Below are 27,559 nucleotides of genomic sequence, written 5' to 3' on the forward strand. Positions count from 1 at the left end.
AGATGTAAGTAGGATTTCAAAGCTGCATATTTCCCATTGTTGAACTGGCTCCACAGTTACGTATGTAATTATCTACCCATTGCATGTTGTGTTGGATATTTTGTTCTGTAGTGTGACCAATATTTTTGCAACAAATGCCACATCACCAATTCTTGTAATTAAACATTGTTTCACCGCTATATGTTAGTTGCACAAGAGAAAATAGTAAATTATTTTCACATTTCTTCTGTTGTAACTTGTACATTAACTACAGTTGCATAAATATTATTCACTTGCACCTGGTTGTTTCAAATAGACAATACTTTTCTCCCTTGATCAGTAAACCATTGTTTTTTTAACTGGTGGTGGTGGTGGTGGTGGTGGTGGTGGTGGTGGTGGTGGTGGTAACATAAAACATAAACTGTATTTTACTTCTACGTCTGTCTCTTTCGTCCAGAAAAATGTACAGCAGAGGGCATACATATTTAGCATGCATCCCCCAAGATTGAAGGCAACACTTTATTTTCTGTAGAATTACCTGATACCCTTTTAACTTCATGTATTGTTACCATCACTTATGAATGTGAGTGTAATTTATAAATATTCCTTTTGTAATGCAAGCTCAGTTGCTTACTATTCTGGACATCCTAGTTTAGGACTTTCCATAGTTTTTCCTCATTGTTTCTAGCAAAAAGTAACAAGGCTTTCATGTACATCTTATTAGTAAACTGAAGTAGACACTTGTACACACAGACATTGCAATAATAATAATAATAATAATAATAATCCTTACTGCTGTGAAAAAGCAATTTTGTTTTCTCTTTGCTGTGTTCTGACAGTTTGTGAACCTTCATCAGAAATCGTAATGTATCCAGACAAACTTGCTGCTATGTCACGAAGAGACGGTTTCAGTATGATATGTGAAGTATTGCATGAGCACGTCACTGAGTGGCTGATTGTAGCATTGCATTAGTTCCAATGGTATAACTAATATTGATGAAGATTGATTATTTTGTGTTCTTAATAATTCATGTGCATCATACCTTGATGTTCCATTTTGCATCTGTAATATTCACACAGTCAGACTTCTCCCCCCAGGGGGTCCACAACTCTTTTGTGGATATGTGCGTAGCGAGCACGGGACCCCGAGCTAATGTGGCCTTCCTTCCTTTCCGGGCTGCATACCTTCCCTTTCTGCATCCTTCCCCGTCCCCCATCTTTGCCCCCCCCCACTCCCACCCCTCAGCTCCGCCTCTTTCCTTCCCTTTCTCCCCCTCTGGGAGTATGTTTTGTGCCTACGTCCGGAGACGGGAGCTCGAAAACCTAACACATTCTTTGCTTTCTCTGCTTGCAAGTCTTTGTCCTTCCTTTGTCCTTCTCTTTTCCTTACCTCTTCTCTTTGCCCTTATCTCTGCTGTGGCGTTTGAGACCTCTCTTCTTTCCTTTCCCTTTGTTTTTCCTTTTCTCTTTTTTCCTCCCTGTGCGTGTCTGAAGGCCGACCCACGCATTTCCATGCGTAGCTGGTGACGGGATAACACGTAATTCCCCGCCCCGGGTAGACAGGTAGGACATGTACGTACCCCCTGGTAACGGCCAGGCCGAGGGAGGGGTGATTACCCAAGCTGATACCTTCCGAAAGTGCCGATTGGTCCCTCCGTCCGTTTCTCGGGAGGTGTGACCTGAGGTGTGAACTATCACCTAAGGTGGGAGTGCTCTCAGAGAGGGCCCCCACAAGGAAGGAGCGCGCCATCGGAGACGCCGGTAATCATGGGGGATACTTTCGCAATGGTTTCCTCATCATCTACTATGTCTGCTCACAAGCGTAAGTTCATAGTCTCGGCCACAGACAGTTCTTCCATCGTTGCCACAGTTCCTTGTTGTTTCTCAGTCTGACGAAGGTCACGACTTCTCCACGGTCAACCCTTTGATTATTCAGAAAGGTGTCGACGCAATTGCAGGTCCTGTAAAGTCTTGTTCCAGATTACAGAATGGCACCTTGTTGTTAGAAACAGTCAGTGCCCTCCAGGCACAAAAATTGCTGCGTACTTCACTGCTCCACACCTTCCTTGTCCGGGTGGAAGCGCAGCGCACTTTAAATTCCTCACGTGGAGTCGTTTATACACGCTCCCTCGACGGATTGTCTGGCGAATAAATTCAACACTACCTGTCTGACCAGGGCGTAACGGCTGTTCATAGAGTCATGAAAAGGGTTGACATGAACATTGTTCCAACCTGTACTGTCTACTTGACATTTGACAAAGTTCAACTCCAATCGAACGTAAAAGCGGGCTATGAGATAATTTCCGTTCGCCCCTACGTCCCAAACCCTACGCGTTGCTATCGGTGTCAGCAGTTCAATCATACCAGCCAGTCCTGTTCCAACCCAGCCAAATGTGTTACGTGTGGCAAGAATGCCCATGAGGGTGCTTGTCCACCTCCATCCCCTAGTTGCATCAACTGTATGGGTGACCACGCTGCTTCCTCTCGAGATTGCCCCATTTTTAAAGACGAAAAGCTCATTCAGGAAATCAGAGTGAAGGAAAAGGTGTCGACCTTTGCTGCTCGAAAATTATTCGCCAGTCGAAAGCCCACTGTGCTTCAGACAGGAAAATACAGCACAGTCCTTGCCTCTCCTCGGCCAAAAAAGGAGGCAGCCACGCAGACTTGTGATCTCACCTTTAGTGACACAGTCGTCAGATCGGCCAGCGCAAAGATCGCCCGTTCAACCTCACCACTTTCGCCTGCCCACTCTATGGCTCACCCTTCGTCGGGTTCTGCTAAATCTCGATCCCAAAAGTCAGACACCCGGACTTCCAAAAAAGAGCATACTCGTGAAGATTTTTTATGGACCCCAACTTCACAACCATCGGTTCCTCCTCCATCTAAACATCATGTTTGCAAGAAGGCTAATAAGAAACCCATTTCCTCTCCTCCTCCGCCACAGCATGTCTCATCTACAGCACCACCTGGCGGTAACCGTCCTCGGCCGTCTTCTGTGTCGCCGAGGCGCTTTGCTGGCAGCCGATCAACCGGCCAATCGCTGGTGGCAGGAGCTGCTCCTGAACAACCAATGGATCAGGATCTTCTGCCTTCGGCTGAGTGCCGTTCTACGCTGTCGGTCGCAAGCTCTGAGCAGTCGTTGAGTTGACGGCAACCTTGGTCACATTCTTCCATTTTCTGTCCACCCTATGTCCATTAACCATTGGAATATCCGCGGAATTCGAGCCAATCAGGATGATTTGATGATCCTCTTACGATCCTACTCGCCAGTCATCTTCTGTCTTCAGGAAACAAAGCTGCGTCCCCATCACCGCTTTGTTTTCCCCCAATTTCAGTCAGTTCGATTTGATCTCGCCTCTGTTGAAGGCACTCCAGCACATGGATGACTCATGATTCTTCTCCATGGTACTCTCCATTATCACTCAATCCCCTTAAACATTTCCTTCCAAGCAGTCACTCTCCGTCTTTCCCTTTCTGGATACACCTTCTCTCTTTGTACTGTATACATTCCATCGTCCACACCAATGGCACGAGCTGATCTCCTTCATCTTCTTGGTCAGCTCCCCCCCCCCCCCCCTCCCCCCTCTCCCCCCTCCCCCTATTTGCAGGTTGGAGACTTCAATGCCCACCACCCGCTTTGGGGATCTCCACGTCCTTGTCCGCGTGGCTCACTATTGCTAGACGTCTTCCACCAAGTGAATCTTGTTTGCCTCAACACTGGGGACCCTACATTTTTGTCTGCCTCCACAACAACTTTCTCTCATTTGGACCTTTCGGTCGGTACTGTTCCGCTAGATCGGCACTTCGAATTGTTCGCTCTTGCTGATACACACTCGAGTGACCACTTTCCATGTGTCCTTCAATTGCAGCCACAACTGCCATATATGCGCCCGAGGCTCTGGAAGTTTGCCCAAGCCGATTGGACACTTTTTTCGTCTCTAGCGACATTCGATGACCGTCACTTTCCTAGCGTTGATGATGAGGTCACTCATATTACAGACGTTATTCTTACAGCTGCGGAACGTTCAATACCTTGCACCTCCGAATTGCCCCGGTGCCCCCCAGTTCCTTGGTGGAACGAGGCATGCCGTGATGCAATACGTGAGCGGCGACGTGCTCTTCGTGTTTTCAGACACCATCCTACTTTGGCCAACTGTATCCGCTATAAGCAGTTCCATGCGCGGTGCCGTTGCATCATCCGCGATAGCAAGAAGGCAAGCTGGGACTTCTTCACTAGCTCATTTAACACCTTCACTCCCTCCTCGGAAGTTTGGAGTCGGATTTCACGGTTATCAGGCACGCCTAGTTTCTCCCCGGTCTCTGGGCTCACTGTCGCGCATGATACATTAGTGGACCCTGTCGCAATTTCAACACTTTGCTGAGATTTCGAGCTCTTCAAATTACCCGCCAGCGTTTCTCCCGAAGAAACGTGCAGCGGAAGTGCAACCTCTTGCTTTCTTCATGCGGGAACTCCAACATGCACTCTCTTCTTCTCGCTCCTCTGCCCCAGGACCGGATGGTATCCACATCCAAATATTGCTGCATTTATCATACCATAGTCTGTGTTACCTCCTTCACCTTTATAATCGAATTTGGACCGACAGTACTTTTCCCAGACGATGGCGGGAAGCTGTTCCGAAACCTGGAAAGGACAAACATCTCCCCTCTAGCTATCGCCCCATTTCTCTCACGAGTAGTGTATGTAAGGTTTTGGAGCATATGGTGAATTGCCAATTAGCTTGGTGGCTGGAGTCCCGCAGTCTTTCAACACCTGCCCAATGGGGTTTCCGAAAGCATCGTTCTGCAGTTGACCATCTTGTTGCTCTCTCCACTTATATCATGAACAATTTTGTCCGGAAACGTCAAACAGTAGCAATATTTTTTGGTCTGGAGAGAGCATACGATACCTGTTGGAGGACAGGCATCTTCCGCACACTGTTTTCTTGGGGCTTTCGAGTTCGGTTGCCCCTTTTTCTTTGCGAATTTATGGCAGAGCGCACATTTAAAGTGCGGGTGAACATTACTCTCCCCCGTACTTTCTCCCAAGAAAACAGGGTACCCCAGAGCTCCGTGCTAAGTGTTGTACTGTTTGCCATTGCGATAAATCCAATTATGGATTGTCTCCTTCCTGATGTCTCGGGCTCCCTCTTTGTGGATGATTTTGCGATCTACTACAGTTCTGAACGGACCAGCCTTCTTGAACGACATCTTCAAGGCTGTCCGATCGCCTCCACTCTTGGAGCATCGAAACAGGCTTCCGCTTTTCTCCCAGTAAGACCGTTTGTGTTAATTTTTGGCATCGTACGGAGTTTCTTCCACCTTCCTTACATCTAGGACCTGTCAACCTTCCGTTTTCAGATGTCGCTAAATTCTTGGGTCTTATGTTTGACAGAAAAATGTGCTGGTCCTCCCACATTTCCTATCTTTCGGCTTGCTGTCTGCGATCCCTCAACACCCTCCGTGTCCTGAATGGTACCTCCTGGGGACGGACCGAGTGGTCCTTCTCCGCCTCTATCGCGCCTTAGTGTGCTCGAAATTGGACTATAGAAGCATAGTTTACTCCTGTGCTCGGCCGTCTATTCTTCGGCGTCTCGACTCTATCCACCGCCGTGGATTACGTTTAGTGTCTGGAGCTTTTTGCACCAGCCCTGTGGAAAGCCTTTATGCTGAGACAGCTGAACCTCCACTGTCCAATCGGCGAGCTGTCCTTCTAAGTCATTATGCTAGCCATTTGTCTTCCATGCCTGCTAATCCGGCCCATGACATTTTTTTCGATGCCTCCTTGGATTTAGGGTATGCAGGCCGCCCTTCCTCCCTACTACCTCCGGAAGTCCGCTTCCGTCAACTGCTCCTTCCGCTTTCCTAAAACTTTCTTGACAACTTGAGGTACAGCTCCGTCCCCGGACCTGCCTGCTCCGTGACCTTTGTCAGTTTCCAAAGGATGGGACCCCTTCACTTGTTTATCGTCGGCCATTTTCTGCTCAGATTAAAACTGAAGAAACTGCAAAAAGGTGGGAATTTAAGGAGATGTGACCTGGATAAACTGACTAAACCAGAGATTGTACAGAGTTTCAGGGAGAGCATAAGGGAACAATTGACAGGAATGGGGGAAAGAAATACAGTAGAAGAAGAATGGGTAGCTCTGAGGAGTGAAGTAGTGAAGGCAGCAGAGGGTCAAGTGGGTAAAAAGATGAGGGCTGGTAGAAATCCTTGGGTAACAGAAGAAATATTGAATTTAATTGATGAAAGGGGAAATATAAAAATGCAGTAAATGAAGCAGGCAAAAGGGAATACAAACGTCCCAAAAATGAGATTGACTGGAAGTGCAAAATGGCTAAGCAGGGATGGCTAGAGGACAAATGTAAGGATGTAGAGGCTTATCTCACTAGGGGTAAGATAGATACTGCCTACAGGAAAATTAGAGAGACCTTTGGAGAAAAGAGAGCCACTTGTATGAATATCAAGAGCTCAGATGGAAACCCAGTTCTAAGCAAAGAGGGGAAAGCAGAAAGGTGGAAGGAGTATATAGAGGGTCTATACAAGGGCGATGCACTTGAGGACAATATTATGGAAATGAAAGAGGATGTAGATGAAGATGAAATGGGAGATACGATACTGCGTGAAGAGTTTGACAGAGCACTGAAAGACCTGAGTCGAAACAAGGCCCCGGGAGTAGACAACATTCCATTGGAACTACTGACGGCCTTGGGAGAGCCAGTCCTGACAAAACTCTACCATCTGGTGAGCAAGATGTATGAGACAGGCAAAATACCCTCAGACTTCAAGAAGAATATAATAATTCCAATCCCAAAGAAAGCAGGTGTTGACAGATGTGAAAATTACCGAACAATCAGTTTAATAAGTCACAGCTGCAAAATACTAATGTGAATTATTTACAGACGAATGGAAAAACTGGTAGAAACCGACCTCGGCGAAGATCAGTTTGGATTCCACAGAAATGTTGGAACACGTAAGGCAATACTGACCCTACGACTTACCTTAGAAAATAGATTAAGGAAAGGCAAACCTACATTTCTAGCATTTGTAGACTTAGAGAAAGCTTTTGACAGTGTTGACTGGAATACTCTCTTTCAAATTCTGAAGGTGGCAAGAGTAAAATACAGGGAGCGAAAGGCTATTTACAATTTGTACAGAAACCAGATGGCAGTTATAAAGAGTCGAGGGACATGAAAGGGAAGCAGTGGTTGGGAAGGGAGTGAGACAGGGTTGTAGCCTCTCCCCGATGTTATTCAATCTGTATATTGAGCAAGCAGTAAAGGAAACAAAAGAAAAATTCGGAGTAGGTATTAAAATCCATGGAGAAGAAATAAAAATATTAAGGTTTGCCGATGACATTGTAATTCTGTCAGAGACAGTGAAAGACTTGGAAGAGCAGTTGAATGGAATGGACATTGTCTTGAAAGGAGGATACAAGATGAACATCAACAAAAGCAAAACGAGGACAATGGAATGTAGTCGAATTAAGTCGGGTGATGCTGAGGGAATTAGATTAGGAAATGAGACACTTAAAGTAGTAAAGGAGTTTTGCTATTTGGGGAGCAAAATAACTGATGATGGTCGAAGTAGAGAGGATATAAAATGTAGACTGGCAATGGCAAGGAAAGCGTTTCTGAAGAAGAGAAATTTGTTAACATCGAGTATAGATTTAAGTGTCAGGAAGTCGTTTCTGAAAGTATTTGTATGGAGTGTAGCCATGTATGGAAGTGAAACATGGACGATAAATAGTTTGGACAAGAAGAGAATAGAAGCTTTTGAAATGTGGTGCTACAGAAGAATGCTGAAGATTAGATGGATAGATCACATAACTAATGAGGAGGTATTGAATAGAATTGGGGAGAAGAGGAGCTTGTGGCACAACTTGACAAGAAGAAGGGACCGGTTGGTAGGACATATTCTGAGGCATCAAGGGATCACCAACTTAGTATTGGAGGGCAGCGTGGAGGGTAAAAATCGTAGAGGGAGACCAAGAGATGAATACACTAAGCAGATTCAGAAGGATGTAGGTTGCAGTAGGTACTGGGAGATGAAGAAGCTTGCACAGGATAGAGTAGCATGGAGAGCTGCATCAAACCAGTCTCAGGACTGAAGACGGCAACAACAACAACATGTGCACAAATGAAGGAAGCCACTTTTATTTACACTGATGGCTCAAAAAAATCGATTTCGGCTTCCCGACCAGTGTTCGGTTTATACTGCGGAGCTTTACGCTGTTCTCCAGGCTGTCCAATACATGTGTCGCCATCAGCGGATACAGTATGTTATCTGTTCAGGTTATCTCAGCTCTCTCCTCAGTCTCCAAGCTCTCTACCCTGTCCACCCTCTGGTCCACCGGATTCAGGACTGCCTACGCTTGCTCCACTTTGGGGGGCGTCTCGGTGGCTTTCCTCTGGATTCCAGGACATGTTGGTATCTGTGGAAATGAGGCGGCCGATGTAGCAGCCAAGGCTGCAGTCTCTCTTCTTCGGCCAGCTATTCGCACGATTCCCTTCGCCAATCTACGGAGTGTTTTATGTCATCGTGTTGTTCTTTTATGCCACACACATTGATCAACACTTCCCCATAATAAATTGCGGGACGTGAAAGCTCTTCCCTGTGCTTGGACCTCTTCCTCCTGAACGCGTCATTGGGAGGAGGTAATTTTAACTAGACTCCGGATAAGGCACTGTCTTTTTAGCCATCAACATCTTTTAAGTGGCGATACTCCCCCACTCTGTCCCCACTGCTCTCAGCTGTGGACGGTAAGACACCTTTTACTTGAGTGCCCCGATTTTACTCCGTTACGCGCCCGTATACAGCTGTTGCCTGAAATATCGTCCATTTTAGCAGATGACATGCGCTCAGCCGATCGCGTTCTCGAGTTTATTAGTGCCAGTGAGATGACGTCAGTTATTTGAAGATCTTTTTGGGGACAACCAACCCCTTTCTGTAGTGGTTTTTTAAGCTTTCCTTCTGCTTTTAGTTTCTCCAATTTTTTGAGTTTCATTCCCATTGCTGCTGCTTTCCATTTTCGTTTTTTACCTTTTCCTAAGTCACAGACCGGGCACTAGTGACCATAGCAGTTTTGCGCCCTAAAACAAAAAAAAAAAAAAGAGTCAGACTTCTATTACTTTTACAAGCCCATGGAAAGTTGATTTTCTTAGTTCAAAAATTCAGTTTGTGTAAATTGTAAGATTACTTTACTTAGTGCTGTATCATTTAATAAATTATTCAAAATTTGTTTTATTGCTTATTTGTAAAAGATCTCTATCATATCCCAAACAACTCTAGATGAATTATTGCGAGTCAGGAAAAATTGATGTCAGAATGTAGACTTCACATTAAGTGTCAACACAGTCAAGACTGCATAAAGTAAATTGGGAAATGAAATAATCTTCTTACATGTTTCATTTAATGAAACTTAAATATATTCTAGAATACTGCTGCAACTAAATAGTCAAAATACAGTGTGTTGAATGAAGACACTCATAATGTTATGTAACTTATACATAACCTCTTTTCTGCCTGCCATCTTAATTTTAACATTAAAAATAAAGATTATTTTCACACATTCTTTGGATCATTTAATTTGATTCATTTATTACATTATTGATTGATGTCTTCTGCACAGCCATAGTAGACAAGGTCCCAGGTAGACTTTTGTGTCATATTGTTGATGCCAACTAATTCTTCCCTGTGCTTACCAAGAACATGAAATAGAAAAATCAGTAAACATTCATCATTATATGTATCAGAACATACTAAACAAAATAGTTTGTTTCTTACAAAGTTTTAAATGCTTCACCTGCAATTGCTCTGGTTTAAATGCTGTGTGGCTAGGGCCTCCCATCGGGTAGACCGTTTGCGACTTGTGTGTCGATGATGATGATGATGATGATGATGATGATGATGACAACACAACACCCAGTCCCTGAGTGGAGAAAATTTTTGACCCAGCCGGGAATTGTATCCTGGCTGTTAGGTATGACATTCCGTCGCGCTGACCACTTAGCTACCAGGGGCGGACAATTGCTGTGGTGGTGAAAATTAGTGCCCATTCTCTGGTACTAGGGTGAATGTACTTTTGAGTTATTTCCATATACAATAAGTGAAAATTGTGATTATTCTTGTATTATAACTATATAGATTCTGATAGAATGCAGATTAATGTGCACAATGTTCTGTTTGTAGGTTCACAGAGATGCCAACAAACAACTATATTGAAAGTTCATTTTGGAATTTTGATGCATTGTTTCAGCCACAACAACATCCAGCTAGAGATGCGCATGATACATTCTTTGTTTCAGGTTAGTGTTTGTTTGCTAAATTATCAAAATATAAGTTACTTCTCTTTAGGTGCCATTGTGAAGTGCTGAATATTTGTAGTTAGTATCTTACATTTCATGCAAGTTTCTTTTGTGAGTGATACTGAAAAATTTCTACAGATCCACAGTACACAAAAAATTTTCCATCTGATTACCTGGAAAGAGTGAAGTGCATCCACAGTAATGGGGGCTTTGGTTCCCAAGGATATGGATACAACTGGAAAATAGTAGAGGCTCAGAAAAATTTATTAAGAACTCATACAACAGCAGTCAGTGCTCGTATGCTGTACAAACTTGCACAAGAGGTTAGTTTTCCTAACATTGATGAAATTATGTATTGTGTAATTAAAGTTATTGTGTGGTTGATGTGCAATATAAAAACTTAATATTTTTATGAATACTGTAAATTTCGTAACAGTAATTTAACCGTATGCATATCACTCACCTAAAGCCCTAAGGCCAACAGAATTGAATATGCCCACCAGCTACCCATATGCTACTTGCCTGTGCTGTACATTTTCACAATACTATTTTTTTTATGACACACAATCATAGAACATGTAACTGCATACCCAGGACTTTTTAAAGATAAACAGAAATATGAAAATGTTGAACGGTAAAATGATGGAATGAGAATAGCAGTAATGATGACCCAGTTGTTGTAATTTACTTCATTTTACAGAAATTGGAAAATTGACAGGTGTGGTCTGCTAGTCATATCCCAAATAAAGGAACAGAGATTTCTATATATTAAAAAATAATAAAAAGCTTAGGATATTCCATCACCTAATTGCAATATTGAATGAAAAAATGTAATACAGACTTACCATTATTGCTGTTTCAGGGATTCAAACCTGTGAAGTATTTTAGCATAGACAGAGTATTTAGAAATGAGACTCTAGATGCTACCCATTTAGCTGAGTTCCATCAAGTGGAGGGAGTGATAGCTGATTATAGGCTAACCCTCGGTGATCTGATAGGTATGTTGTTATTGTTGCTGCTGCTGATGCTATTGCTACATACTTATATCAGTGTCTTCTAGCTGAACCTTTCCTTTTTTCAGGTATATTAGCAGAATTCTTTAAGAAACTTGGAATGAGCAAATTACAGTTTAAACCTGCATATAATCCATACACTGAACCGAGTATGGAAATATTCAGTTTCCATGATGGACTGGGTAAATGGATGGAAGTAGGAAATTCTGGCATGTTTCGACCCGAAATGTTACGACCGATGGGAATCCCAGAGGAAGTGAATGTAATAGCTTGGGGACTGTCATTAGAAAGGTACCATGCTGTTCCTACATGATTTTATACCATATCCAATTTATTACACCTAAATATTTTAAGAACTTCACTTTTATTCATGAAACTTGCAAAACGAAATAACAAACTGAAACAGTTTCTATCCATACTTATTATTTAAAAATGCGTTTATAGCTTTTTTAACACACACTCTGTAATTACAGGCCTACAATGATAAAATATGGCATTAACAACATCCGTGATCTGGTTGGCCCCAAAGTTGATCTTCAGATGGTTCACGATAGCCCAATTTGTCGCCTGGAAAAGTAAATAGTACTATATTTATATGATTTATTCATTCTCATTGTGTTTGAAGTATGGTTTGAAAACTATTGTCCCATAAACTGGAGGTAACAACATTTCAAATTATTTTCTACTGAAGAGAGATGATGATGATGATGATGATGATGATGATGATGATGATAAAGGTCTCATATACTCAAGTTCCTAACTTGAGTGTGCAGAGCAATGTTAACTGCTATCTGCATCATATTTCTTGGAAGATTTGTGAGAAGAAATTTTGGTGACAGTATGTATTTTGTGAAGTAGGTCCATATCTCCACTATGTCACTTCCATCCTTGCATTCCTTCTTCCATCCGTGTGTGTTCTTCCTTCCATTGCTCTCCTCTCACCTCCCTTTCATTATTTTATTTCTCAGAATGGTGCTGGAGATCAAAAATATATGTTGTTACTGTTGCCTGTAGCATTTAATGCTTGATTTGAAAATCTCATTCTCATAACGTGGTTGTAGTTGACAATTTGTTGTTACAAACAAAGTGAAAAATAACTAAATTCAATTATTAAAGATTAATATATATCAAAGGTTTGGTTATGTATTGGGAGAGTCATTTGATAAAATCCTTATACAATGTAGCTTTATTACATATAATTATTTCCCTGTTATCCAGAAAAGTTTGTAGACATCAGAAATTAAATTCCCCTTGTTAGCATTTAAGAGCTCAGTTAAGCATGTTTATTTCAACTGTTACAATGTGGGTAGTGAGCTATTCACATATGCGTTTGTCATGAAATAAGTTAGTTGCTTTTAAGAGTCTCATTGTGCAGTTTTTAAGTTAGTTTAATTTAATTTTTTCTGTGCTGCTTTTAGATTGATGTTTTATTTATTGTTTTTAAAGTCCTAGAAAGTTTTATTTTTAATCGTAAATTTGGTTGTCAGTTTGTCTTTATGTAATACATTTAACACAGCACAATAAATATCATGCACTTCCCAATGTTACTTCTTTCAATAAATCCATCATACATAGAGCAAGACTTGTCATAATATAGGCAAAACTTGTGTGAAGATAGCTGCAAATCATGAAACACAAATTTTTAAAGACTAAAAGTATAGTAATATCATTTAGAAAGTTTAGTCTTGCTCTGTACTCAACATATTTGTCAGATTGCTAGTTCAGCTATGAATATTATGACAGTGGTATCAAGCTGAAGTGGAAATTTTCATCATCAGATGATGATGATGATGATGATGATGGAGTAAAGATTACAATAATCCCTAAGTTCATGTATAATTACCTTGCTGCAACATTATCAATAGCCATAGATCATCACTGCCCCATAGTATGGGGGGGGGGATTGAACTCCATTGCCTGTAGGGCAGCAAAATAGTAAGGACATTACCAGATGTACATTTTCATCTGCTAATAAATGTTGTCCATTTTTCCCTTTGGTTACAGTGTAGCTGAAAAATGATTTTCACAGATTGTAAAGGAAGACTCTGAGCAAAATTTTGTTGCACATTGGATTTGATATCCTTCATTTATTTTAAAGTTGGTGAATAGTAGGAGTTTCTAGATGTCAAAGCTGATGGATGATAGATCAGTAATGTTGAAACTTTGTGTCTGATCTGGCAAAGGAGAGAGTGTAAGCATGTTTTAAAAGTCTTCCTGCATTGTAATATATGGGATGTTGATTAGTGTGTAAATGTAAAGACAGAAGTATACATTTTTCGTAGACACCATTGGTGGACTCTTAGTGATCCTTGCTCCATTTTTTTGCTGCATTATAGTTGATCTAATCTGAAATTTGGATACTGTAGTATTTCAGTAATCAGTTTCCAAAATTTGAGGTGTACAGTGCCCTTTAGGGGCATGCACATAGACCACCTCCATACTGCCTCTGTTTGTCATTTGTCTGATCTTCATTATCCTGTCTCTTATCCTCTGTACCTCTTCTTTTAGACCATCCCTCACAACAACAACTGCCTTTTGTCCTCCTTCATTTCCACTCCAATATCATTTGTAACCTTTCCCCAGTTCCCTAATCCCTTCTCCTTTCTACTTTCTATCATATTTACTAGCTCCTCGACCTTTCCTGTCAGTGTTCCAGTGTTCAGAGCTCCAATTCATAGTACGTTTGCCTTGCTGGGTCATTGTTGTTTGTATCCATCCTTTCTGAGGCTAATTCCCTTGTTGAAAGCTGGCTGTTGGTCCACCGTTAACTAGACCTATCATATCTTCACCAGAGCCACTTAGCCACCACTTTTGTGAGTTCCTGCAGGGCCTTCACAGCTACTGTATCACTGCTGGGGCATTCGAAGTCCTTACTGTACTCCTGTAGACCATCTTCTATTTCGTGGTGTTACCCACCTCCCATGCCTTGGATGAGGGTTTGATCTTCTGAGGGGCAATGTAGGAAGTGAAAGAGTGTAAAAATGTACTGGAAGCAGAAGAATGGAGAAGGAGAAATGAAGAAAAAGAGATATTTCTGGAATCCTGAAAGAGAAATGGTTAAGTAGTAAGTAACTCATAGTTTTGGAAGAAAGAGAGCCACTAAGTAACATGGTACTGCATTAATCTAGTGCAGAAATCTTTGGTGGATTACATGCTCTGCGATTTGGAAATGAAGAGGACTAACAGATACATAGGTACTACCATCTGAAGCATTTGATAGTGGCCACCGGCTGCTGCTGATGACCATGAGAATGATGAAGGAATGGAAGAAGACAGAGAATCAGAAAAGTAGAAAAAGAACTTGAAAACTGAAGGAAAAGGAAGTCACTGAAGAATACCAGTGGATTATAAGGGAACGTTTACCAAAGGAGGAATGAAAAATGGAAGAAGAGGAATAGGGACAATTTAAAAGTGCTATGGTAGAAGCTGCAGTAGCTATAACTGAAGGGCAAATGGCAGAAAACGGTGGAAGGAAAAGCCATGGAGGATTGAAAGAGTCAAGGAGGTAATGGGAAGGAAGAACAAGACCTTCAGACTGTGATTCTGAAAGAGGACTCAATTTGCAAGAGGAGAGTACAAGAAGAAAGAGGCAAATAAGACAGTGGCCAGGAGAGAAGAAAGTGGATGGAAGACTGGAAAAAGGTGGTGGAGGAAGATAACAGGAAATATAAGAAAGTACTAAGTGGAACGGTCAAAAGCAAGAGAAGAGGTTGGAGGGAGGATGCAGCAATGATGGATAGAAATGGGAATGAGGTGAATAACAAAGAGACACTGAATATAGTGAGGGAGTACTTTGAGCATTTGCTAAATCATGAACAACTTGGAGATGAGTATAATAAACTTAAGAAAGTAGAAGTAAACTCTGGGGGGGGGGGGGGGAATAAGGTGCTGACATGGAAAGAAATGGAAATGGCACTGGACAAGATGAAAGAAGGAAAGGCACCAGGTTTGGACGAAGTAAGTGTCCAAATGGTGAAGGCAGTAGTGGAGGCTGGGAAACAGTGGCTGTATCATGTGATTATGTTGGTGTAGAATGAGAAGAGGGCACTAATTGTCCCTATGTTCAAGAAATGGAGTAGGAAGAATTGTAGAAACTATAAGGGAGTCACGTATCACTCTGTGCCAAGGTGCATGAAAAGATCGTGGTGAGCAGAACTCTAACAAGGATAGAGAACAAACTGAGAGAGGATCATCATCAGACCTTGTTGATCAACTGTTGACCTCATATTTGCAGTGAGGCAACTCCAGGAGCATCACTGTGAATTTGGGGAAGATGTTGTGATGGCCTTCCTCAATATACACTGAAGTGCCAGAGAAACTGGTATAGGTATTCAAATGCAGAGATATGTAAATAGGCAGAATACGGCACTGTGGTTGGCAATGCCTATATAAGACAACAAGTGTCTGGTGTAGTTGTTAGGTCAGTTACTGCTGCTTCAATGGCAGTTTATCAAGATTGAAGTGAGTTTGAACGTGGTGTTCTAGTCAGCACATGAGCGATGGTACACAGCATCTTCGAGGTAGCGATGAAGTGGGGATTTTTCCGTACAACCATTTCATGAGTGTACCGTCAATATCAGGAGTCTGGGAAAACATCAAGTGTCCAACATAGCCACAGCCAGAAAAGGATCCTGCAAGAGTGGGACAAATGACGACTGAAGAGAATCATTCAGCATGACAGAAGTACAACCCTTCTGCAAATTGCTGCAGATTTCAGTGCTGGTTCATCAACAAGTGTGAATATTCGAACCATTCAATGAAACCTCATAAATATGGGCTTTTGGAGCTGAAGGCCCACTCATGTATCCTTGATGGCTGCACAACACAAAGCTTTGCACCTAGGTCCATCAACACAGGCATTGGGCAATTGATGATGATAGAAATGTTGCCTGGTTGGACAAGTCTTGTTTCAAATTGTATCAAGCAGATGGAGGTGTGTATGTATGGAAACAACTCGTGAATCCATGGACTCTGCATGTCAGCAGGGGACTGCTCAAGCTCGTGGAGGCTCTGGAATGGTGTGAGGCATGTGCAGTTGGAGTGGTGTGGGACCACTGATATGTCTAGATAAGACTCTAACAGGTGACATGCACATAAGCATCCTGTCTGATCACCTGCATCCATTCATGTCCATTGTCCATTCAGACGGACCTGGGCAATTCCAGCAGGACAATGTGACGCCTTACACATCCAGAATTGCTACAGAGTGGCTCTAGGAACACAGTTCTGAGTTTAAACACTTCTGCTGGCTGCCAGACTCCCGAGACATGAACATTATTGAGCATATCTGGGACGCCTTGCAATTTTCTGTTCACAAGAGATTTCCACCCCCTTGTACTCTTACTGATTTATGTACAGCCAACAGGTTTCATGACAGTTGCCTCCAGCACTCCTTCAGACATTAGTCGAGGCCATGCCACATTGTATTGCAGCACTTCTATGTGCTCGCGAGGACCCCACATGGAATTAGGAAAGTGTACCAGTTTCCTTGGGTCTTCAGTGTAGAAAACGCATTTGATAACAGTTATAGAAGAAAAATCGGGGAAGCGCTAGAAAAGAAGTGAGTGGAAAGAGAGACAACAGACAGAGTGGAGAAGATATACTATGGAAGCCTGAATTGTTTAAAAGTGGGAAATGAAAGGTCGGGATTGGTTCCAGCAAACAAGTGTTGTGAAACAGGGGAGTGGATTGTCACCTCTCATCTTCATTGTGGTCTTGGATGAGATAATGAAGAAGGTGGCAGAAAAAAGCTGGGAAAGACAAGATGAAAGCAGTGGTGTTCGCAGACAACTTGATGGGGAAATGGAAGGAGGAGATTCAGGAGCAACTGGATATGTGGGAAGAAACTGTGAGACAATGTGGAATGAAATTCAATGTAAACACATGTGAGATCATGGCCATGTCTAGGAAGGAAGATAGACTAACTAGTGGAATAAGGGTTGTAGCTGAACAATTGAAGATGGAAAGTATCACATACTCAGGAAGTGTGATAGAGAAAAGATGAAGAAATGAGAAAGAGGTCAATGAACATGGCAGACAATCAGAAGCATACCTGCAAAATGTTAGGAGCCTGGTTTGGAATGAGAATGGAAAACAAGAGGATTCCCTAGAACAAACAGGAAATGGAGATGTGACGGCAATGACCAAGAGGAAGACCTAGGGATAGTTGGCTGAAAGCTGTGGAGGAAAGTGTTGAGGAAAGAGCGAAGACTGCATCAGAGTGAACATGGAAAGATGGTGAGGTTCATGTTCCAAATAGAGTGAGCCATGGGCTGGAAACTGATCGAGATGGTGATGGTGGTGGTGATGATGATGATATTCTAATAATATGATGACCTTACTCATATATGGAAAAAATTTAACTTTTCTCTTTTTATTTAAAGAAAATGAAAATATGTACTCCCGCTGCAGTTCTGCTGACCTCTGATATAGTTTTGCAGATTATTGTCATTGTTTCAGCAGTGTTTTTAGGTGCCTTTATCCCACTCTAATGGTTGTAATTAACAGTACTTTTTGGAAATAAAATTTATTTTTAGTCAGATATACTGTTTGTGATTGTGAAGATTCGTGCCTGTTTGTAGTATTGTAGCAGATTTATTGATCTCATTGTCAGTGTGAAATTTAATAAGTAGAGACTGGATGATATGCATCATAAAAACCTTTAAACATGCATGCAAATATGCATGAAAAATGCTTAAAAATGCATGAAAAGTGTGGAAATATTCAAGAGGAAATAACAAAAAAACATGGCAGTTACTGCATGCTTATATCCCAAAGCCGAACCTGTGCATATCAGTGACAAGGAAGAACACCATCTGGGCAAAAAATTGGTACATTTAGAATGCTGATATCATTTGTGAATACTTTCTGGTAGAGGTTAGGAAAGGGCCCTTCTGGGATTATTTTCTAAAAATTTGAAAAATGGGGACGCGTACCGTGTTTTAAGAACTGTTCCTCCCTTGCTGTTGTCGGTAACAAGCAGATGCAATGTGACTGAGTTGAACCGAAACAGTCGATATGTACAGGACCAACTTTGAGATATATATCATGCAGAGGGGCGTGCTCAAAAACTCTGTAATATTGTATTTAAAGAACAAGATACAATCATGAAACAATGGAAAATCCAGGATGGAATGTAACAGTCACTGTCCTCACCCATCCAGCCCCCTCCCTGTTCCCATTCCAGCACTACACAACCGTCATTTAACTGCCACACCAAGTCTTTTAATTTCTTTTATTTCTGACCTCTCCACTACTTACTCCCTCCCCCCTCCAAACCTTCTCTCCTGCCCTCTGTCTAAACTGCAGCACTTGACTGTCCACCACTCCCACCATACTATCCCTCTCCCTCCCCGCCCCAGCCTCCTCCTTACCGCCACCCAGTCGCCACTCCCATTATGCACTGGTGCTGCTGCTCGCAGTGTAGTTTCAGCTCTCTGAGACTGCAGACGTATGTGCAAGTTGCGCACGCGCACGCGCGCGTGTGTGTGTGTGTGTGTGTGTGTGTGTGTGTGTGTGTGTGTGTCTACTGCTGACAAAGGCCTTAATGGCCGAAAGCTATGAGTGTGTGAATCTTCTTACTGTGTCTATCGCGACTCGGCATCTCCGCTATATGGTGAGTAGAAATATACAATCATGAATTTTTTTTTGAAAAGCATTATCTTTTAATTAATACTATTGGACCAAAGCATCATTTACAATTTATTTTAAATTTTTCTACTATTGTAAACATAAACGGCCAAGTACTGTTCCAAATGTTCAGTAGTAAGATTGTGTCTTCGATCACTCAAAACATTCTTATAAGCAGAAAAGGACCATTCTACATCAACTAAGGTAACTGGACAGTATTTGAATCTGGGTGGTATGTTGCCACTTATTGTTTCTGGTAAAGGTTCGCCCATCCCATTAATAAATCTATCAATTTGGCACAAGGATTCAAGCCTGGCTTAGTGTTTAAAATGTTTTCAAACTTTTAAGTTTTCTTGGGAATACCTCCAGCAATGAGAAGTTCACTAGAATATTTTTTTAATTAACTGAATAGATTCATTCAATGCCAAACCTAGAGTTTCAAGCTTTATAATACTTGCAGGTATATGAGAAAAATGAGTACTAATAACAGCAGTGTTTTTTTGTACCGGGGTCATTAAAAGCTTCCTTGCTCTGGCAAACTGCCAAAGCCTTTGCACTATCGAAAATGTTTACTACCGCTCTAATGGCCTCAAATGTTAGTTGTAAAACAACACAGCCTTGACCCGCATACCCCCATGAGCTACCATTTGTGTGGGAGGTAAAGGCACATTCGATATTTTTTCTTTGTATGTCTTGATGCGAGCTGGAGCCTTTAGAAACACTTTTCTTTGTAGATGAAATTAGTTTATTTACATTCATAAACGTGGAGTGTACTTCATCAAGGCGATATACTCCATGAGCAAAGCGGATCACATAAATCAAATTGGGATAAAATACTCAGAGGGCTTATCCTACTTTGATCATGTAGGGAGCAGCATCTGAAATAAACACAAACACCCTTTCATCTGCAGAAGATTTTGGAAATATTTTTCTATACCCTCATTCACAAATCTGGCGATTGTAGAATGATTTACTTTTTCAAGTTCTTTGCAGGCCGCTAAATAAGGAAGAAAAAGGCTCTTCTTTTTAAAGCACCAACAATTAAAGTTCCAATGTAATGGCCACAAGTTTCTGTATTTCGTCAACTGAAATCCAGATAATGCTGTCCTTGAGTTTATTGCATATTTCTTCCAGAACATTTCCATAAATTGTCGGTATGAATTTCTACGCAATGTTGATTCATCTGGTATATTTTTATTTAAGCAATATTTGTGCAGGAACTCTTTGAACATAGGGTTTGTAAGTTTGTGAAGAGGAATATTGCTTGCAATGAAACAGACTTTTATGGTTACCTTTGGACAAATCCCTGCTACTGCAACTTGATGTTGTCAGAAGTTGTTGTTGTTGCCCTTTCTTCTGCATTCCTGCGATATGAAGACTTGTCTTGACATGCTGGTCTCTTTGAAACATTTTTTGCATGAAACATTTTTCTCATGAACTTGACAATATAAAATAATTCTGTCATATGTAAATGTCCGAGGATGGTCAGCTATCCGTGAAGCGACATTTCTTTTTCAGGCAGCATGGCGCACAACATGTCATACACTACACGTTGTAAACATGTTCAGCTGTGTACAAGTAAATAGAAAGCTAAACTGAAAGAATGGACATGCTACTAAAAACTTGCGTAGTTTAATTTAATTGTTGCTGACATGTACAGTATGACAGCGGAGGGGATTAACTGGAGGTGCGGGTGCTGGAGCATTGACTCAGTCTGCCTGTTCCTGTTCCCCTTCCTCTTCATGATGATTTCGCTAGGCAGTGGCCTTTCGGTTAGCAATTGCGCACACAGTTCTAGACGCGGCCTGTCTGATAGACATCAAAACTAGATTGAGCTAAAGAGCACCCATCTACATTTTTTTAAAATATTGTAAACATAGAGTGAAAATATACATAGTCACTAGTTTATAGTTAAAATATGCAATAACTGGTGGAAAGGAGTCAAATATGCAAATGCATTTGCAACATCTAAATGCATACAATCCAGTCTCTAGTAATAAGTGATGTCTCAGTGGTTTCTTATGCATGTGAGCATTGAAAATTTTCTGCATGAGGACTGGTGTTTCAGCTTAATTATAGTTTTAGTAGAAATTTTAAGCTGATGGACTATGAATTTTTCAAGCAGGTTTGACATGTCAATATTTCACACAGGATACACATCTGGATATTTATTATTTTATCTTTTCTAAATCTGTAGAAATGGCATATAAAAAACTATAGTCCGCATCTCATGGTGTAGCGGCTAGTGTTACTACCTGCGGATCACGGGGTCCCGAGTTTGATTCCTGAACGGGTCAGGGATTTTCTCCACCCGGGGACTGGGTGTTTGTGTTATCCTCATCATCTCATCATCATTTGGGAAGTGGCGAGATTGAAACTGGAAAGACTGGGAAATTGTAGGGGCACTGATGACCTTGACGTTAAGTGCCACACAAACCATCGTCATCTTGAGCTTTACATACCAGGGACTTGCATTTTCTGCAGATCAGTTAAATGTCAGTCACTCTTCTTCAAAAGTGGAATTAAAACAGATAATTGAAAGTGCAATTTATAACTGATCTGCTTGTAAGAACTTCATCCAGCTTTTGGCAGATTTATTATAACAGGTAGTCACCATTTTTCAGCGAGTTTGTACTTGGGTTATGATCTTTCTGTAGCTATTTCTTGGCTCATAATCATATTTTGCTGCTACACAGCCAACCACATAGATTCGTATCTGATTCACTATTCACAATCAAACCAATGATTAAAATACTTGTTACTGCACATGTTCTCGGTCTACACACTTAATTGGCTATTACTACCTGTATCGTTTGTTTTGAGCACAAAAGACCCAGGGTATGAAGGGCCTCCACTCTACTTGTTTTAAAATACTGTGGCCATTTAGATGCAACACTCGTACAAAGTTTGACGTTCAATGATGGAACAGAGTGACATAGTATGGGGTGACATTAGCCGTTTTTGGTTCGGGAAAGGCCATGTTAAAGAAAGATCAGTAGTTGCGCAACCTAACCATGCCTAGTTTCCTTTATGCAGTTCAACTCGATGTTAAGTCTTCATTACCTAAGGTTTTTATTTGCCATCCATATGAGGACGACATGTGCATCACTCTAGTTGGTAATCTGAAAATAGCATAATAGCTTTATCTGTAAATTTCAGACCACTTGTTGACATCTCACGTCCAGCTCAGAAAACCACTGGTTGCAGTATGGTAATCTATAGAAAGGTACATTTTTTGAGAGATAAAATTAAGTCAAATCTGGTAAAAAAAATTACACACATTGAATATCGCAAGTACACATTAAAGGCAGGGCCTCTGCAACACACAAACAAGCAACACTTGACATATTCGAGAGCTGCAAGTCTGATAGTGTTCCAAAGTTCAGCTCTACTAATGGTAAATAAGTATTGACCAGTTCAAAAGTAAATTTTCTCACCCTAAAAGTGGAAAGATTTTTGATACTTCACATGCTGTGTGGTACCTCCAGCAGGCAGTGTACAAAAACACTCATGAACTTCCACAAAATATCCACATTGCTCTTTCCACAAATGACATCTGGCATCCGAGGCATGCACTTATAACTTCTGTTACGGTAACTTTCATGCAAAATGGCACAGGCTTACTACACTGGCTGCTCAGCTTAGACTGATTACTCAAATTGCTCAGCATAAGCAAATCACTGTTCCACAGCTATCTGAATATTGTTTGGGAGTGCAGATTATTGAAGGGACACTTAATTTTCTCACAGCAAGCCTTCTGCTCAAGTCTAAGAAAGGCCCCTCATATCCTCAAAAATCTAAATATCTTCCTCAGTTGAGAATGTAAGTAAATGCCAAATTTTTCAGTTGTAGAGGAAGATTTTCTTGCTCCGATGAAGTTAACTATAACCCGCCACTCACTTTTGAAAATGAAAGTGCCAATTCGAATCTATTATAATTTCATAATGAAAATTGGCGCAGCATTGTTATATAATGTAATAAATATGATGCTGAAAATTTATAATCTAAACATTAAGCATTTGATTATCTGTGAACAACTATACACTTTGCTTAATAAACTGAAAAATGCTGGAAATAATTACATGAGCTCTTCAGCCCCTCTGTACTCAAATAAACATACCATTCAAATTTTGTGTTTGCAGCACCTCTATTTTAGACTAACTCAAAAATATCAAAAAAGTTGATTTTTTCACAGATTATTAATTTTACTAGCTTTAAATTCAGTGTACTTTACTTTTGTATATATTAGAATATATTACATAACTTTTAATATATTTTAAGTATCAATAATTTTAATGACGAGTTATTGTGTCATAGTGAACCACGAAGCCTGACCTACATTCACATGCTGATTCCAGCAGATTGGCACGAGGGGATACAAACACACTCAACACAAAAGATGAATCAGCATATTGCTAATTTGCTACCAGTACACTTGCTCCCCAACGATAGTGGTAGCACGCTGAAAACTCCTTCCTACAGAACAACGTCCAGATCCTATTGTAGTCACCTGATTCTGATTTTCCACAGTTCCCCTTAAATCCCTTCCAGCGTATGCTTACTGATTCCCCCCCCCCCTCCCCCCCCCCCCTTGTTCTTGTTCAATCTGGACTTGTGCTAAGTCTTTAATGACTTAGTCCCTTCTTATTGTTTTCTCTGTTGTTAATATTTCCTCTGTCTCAAGTCTGTAATGCAGCTAATTAATTACTGAATGTTCACAGCACTAAATGTTATGTGCAGATTGCTTTTTCTTCTCACAGACTGGTTTTCTGTAGATATTTATCCTATAAATTTTCATGCTGTTCCATTTTCTTCCAGAGAATGTATTTTATGATTCACTGACAAAGTGTGTCATTCTGTTTTTTCTTCAATTAGCTGTAAATAATAGTTTTTATACTCTTACATAAAACTATAAACCTTCTTAATATATTTAACTGTTGTAATACGGCAAGTAGTTGCATATGAAAATTTAAAGATTGCATTACTTCTCCATTGGTGATGTATTTCTGTAGGCTGGTGCACTGTTGTTGCAACTTCTTTTAAATAATTCTGTCTGAAATTGTGAAACTCCACAAAATTTTTTAGCTTTAGCAAATTGTGACAGAGCTTACAACATGACTTCTGAATAGTGTGTCTCATTCCGGTATTCTTTTTAAATGTGCCTGTTCAGAAACGCACTATCAATAAATGTTATAGATGTTGCTTCCTTGTGTGTTCTGTTTGTTCTGTCAATGCAAGATTAAGCTGCGTAATAACATCATTACATTTTTCAGTGATGTTAGACAGTGGTTCATAACTTTTTATACTTGCCTATGCTTTCCTGTTCCCTGCAATAATGTGAAAAAAGTGCAGGGGCAGAGGGCAATCTTAAAGATTGTTTGACAAAGATAGTGCATTAACTTCCTTCATATTGAAGGCAGTCATTTCACTGTTAGGCTATTATTCATTGCTTGACATACAGGACAGGGAGATTAAGGCTCCTGGTCCAAACTTACGTCTTTTTCATACTTGTAATGATGTACTCATATTTGATAATCTCCACTGTATTCACATAAATAATTCAAGAACTTGTAAATCATATTCAGTAGTGCAGCATTGACTTTTGTGCCCTTCTAGGTACTGTGACTAGTATAATTAGCAGGCCATAACTTGGCCAGTGCTTGATGATAAAATACTGATCTTATATTATTCCAGGTGTAAATGTAATGAGAATTCTTTTCTGATGCTTCACCAAATAATCAAAAAATTTCCCGTTACCTAAGGGTATATTTATTTAGATAGAAATTATTTCTGAGCCTGTGGATTGAATATTGTACAATTTAAACCTGTATTGTGTCCATTCCCATTGTTACACTTCTGTAGGCACACTCTTCTATGTATGAAGGTGTTGTGTGTTGTACGATGGTAATCAGGTGGTAAAATGCAACTACAAATTGTACAGCAGTGAGAGGTGCAAAAGTGGCAATTTATGCACAGCAGTGCTGTCGTAACCTTGTGCTTGTGTGTGTGTGTGTGTGTGTGTGTGTGTGTGTGTGTGTGTGTGGTAATTGCTATGGCTCGGATGGATTTTGTGCAATTCACAATTATGCAACTGAAAGCATGTTTTTCCTTTCAACAACTTCAGGTAATTGCAACTAACATCATTTCTTTTTGACTTTAATTAGATCTCATATGGGCAACCATGTTTGCTTGACTATGAAAGTAGTATTTTTTCCTCTTGCTGATACAGATTCAATGGAAAAAGCAATTGAATCATTACTCCTTTCACAATAATTTCACCATTTACGTAAGGCGAATCACTTTAAGGATCACCACTTAACTGTAGCAGCGTTCGTATATGTGTTGATTCACGTGAATGCCAGTGCTAATGTGGTTGTATGCCTCAGTGCATTCCATCCATTTCATACCCCATCCCTTGTCCCTTCACTTCACAGGCCCATATGACATTTGCTAAGGAGGATTTCTGTTTGGCTAACAAATACAAAAAAATGATTGCAGTCGAGTCTCCATTGCAGACAGTGTAAGAAATAAAGGCCTGAAACTTTCCAAAAAGATTTAAGTACTTGTGGCAGAACAAAACGGACCTATGGTTCCCACAAAAATTGTTCTCATCATAACCGTGACACACTGCAAAATAATGAACCAATGTTTTACAGTTTAAAACCCATAAGAACTTTATGGATTCTCAATTAAAAATTGTTTCCAACACCTCTTTGCAGTCTGATGAATATTGTAGCCTCTTGTTTGTGGTATTTCAGTTTTTGTGGTGAGATTGTAGCAGTTAACACTCATTGAAGACCTTGACCAATTTCCTGTTCAAGTGGATTGTTGTCTAAACACCAGTCCATATAATTTGTGCACTCTGTAGTAGTTGTTGGTATTTAGTTGTAGAAAACTAATTAAAGGGACTTTCATAAGTACAAGGGGGTAATCTGAGGTCAGGTCAGTGTTTGGTAAAGGTTTGGTCTGCTGTCTGTAGACACTTTGAATTTTTCATTGGCAGTGTTTGGTCGATTTTGGAAATGTGGTTTTGTGGTCCGCATTGTTGTCCTCCTATCGCATAAAAATTGAGGAACTTGCAAGTTTTCATTGTTGCCAATATGATCTGTAGTGAATCACAGCCTGGCACTCATCTGTCACTTGTGTGTGACAGGATTGTATCTATAGTAGGACATCTTTGATAGATGTTTTTGGGGTATGCTGAAATACTTTGACAGAGATGGAGAATGAGAAATCACGTAGCTGCTTGCTGGAGTGTTAGTCCCAGAAGTCACTTCTCTCTAAGAAAGCAGTCAGCGCCCCAGCGTATTTGACACAGAGCCCATAAATGTAAAGTGGAAACTGGAATGAATCATTCCTTTGTGGCTGAAGGTGCAATGTTTTGAAACTTCCTGGGAGATTAAATCTGTATACTAAATAGAGATTTGAACCAGAATCTTAGTTTTTGTAGGCTACAGTGTTACTGACTGAACTATTCAGGCATGAGTCACAACATAATTTCACAGCTACAATTCTGCCAGTAAGGTGGGAAGACCATAAATTTGTAATTGGACAAGTAAATAAAAGTAACAGGATTAGAAAGATCAAAAGTGAATCAAACTGTGAATGAATTTGGGCTAAGAGCCACAATGGACTGATATCACAAGATAGTAATAAGAGGTAATTTTACCTTCCATTGTTTCAGCTGAGAAAAAGTGCCTGTTCCCATTAATTGTTATGTATGGATAGTCTCATGAAACATACCCAAACACATAATTGTATCAGGAGGTGGCATTGTCTGCAGGGGTAGCAATTGTTAACACTTTGCCATCCGCACGTCTCGTACAAATTTATTTGCTCGGTGCCAGCAGCGCTAATTTGGATTACTTGGCTTGTCACTGGCCACTCTTGACATTATTGGGAGAGTTTAAATTGTTAAGTTTTACTAATCTCATGATTAGTTCTCATAACTTTTCAACCCTGTTCCCCTACTTTTATGAAATTTTGAAGATATACATAAATAAATAAATGAAACATTTGTTTGTTTCATATATTTGTTTACTTGCACTGTCATTGGTCTTTAGTATTTCTATATCATATGATATGCAGAAAAACAGTCTCAAAGATGTAATGCAGCTCCACAAGACTAGCAAATTAAGTTTGTTGTTGTTGGTTTTTTGCATGGCAATTTCTTCGTTTTCGTTTATTTGTTTGAGAAATACGTAGGGCTAGTAGTTGGTGTTGCTTTATGTGATGGGAAAGTCTGTCAACCGGGTCATGATGAGAAATATGTAATGTAGTGGCAACCTACAAGTTTTGCTCCACACATGCATCATAAATAATCATTTCGTCTCTTTCAACTGCCATGATAAAAGGGCACAAGTACTTACAACAACAAAAAACATGTTGACGTGTGTAATTTATTGTTACCTAAACAAAACATCTACAGAATGCAAAAGATACTAAAGTGCTGTCTCCGGTCAGTGCACGATACTCTGCTCACAACACCACTGTGGTGTTGCTAGCCCCCGAGCGATACTATGCACACGACACCATTGTGGTGTCACCGGCCATTGACTGCGATTTCGTGCACGACACCACTGTGGTGTCGCCGGATGGCAGCGTGTTAAAAATAAGTTTTCAAAAACAGCCACA

At 40.6% G+C, this 27,559-nt stretch overlaps 1 protein-coding gene across 1 annotated transcript in view; it reads left to right on the forward strand.

The window, feature by feature from the left end:
* Positions 1-27,559, forward strand: part of LOC126172322 (phenylalanine--tRNA ligase alpha subunit) — a 147,206-nt gene that overhangs the window by 75,879 nt on the left and 43,768 nt on the right. The window contains exons 5-9 of the mRNA XM_049920870.1: positions 10,168-10,283; positions 10,422-10,606; positions 11,146-11,281; positions 11,365-11,587; positions 11,770-11,871. Coding sequence (XP_049776827.1) covers positions 10,168-10,283; positions 10,422-10,606; positions 11,146-11,281; positions 11,365-11,587; positions 11,770-11,871 — 762 coding nt within the window. The remainder of the gene's footprint in view (positions 1-10,167; positions 10,284-10,421; positions 10,607-11,145; positions 11,282-11,364; positions 11,588-11,769; positions 11,872-27,559) is intronic.

The sequence above is a fragment of the Schistocerca cancellata genome, chromosome 1, assembly GCF_023864275.1.
Source record: "Schistocerca cancellata isolate TAMUIC-IGC-003103 chromosome 1, iqSchCanc2.1, whole genome shotgun sequence".
Taxonomy (NCBI): Eukaryota; Metazoa; Arthropoda; class Insecta; order Orthoptera; family Acrididae; genus Schistocerca; species Schistocerca cancellata.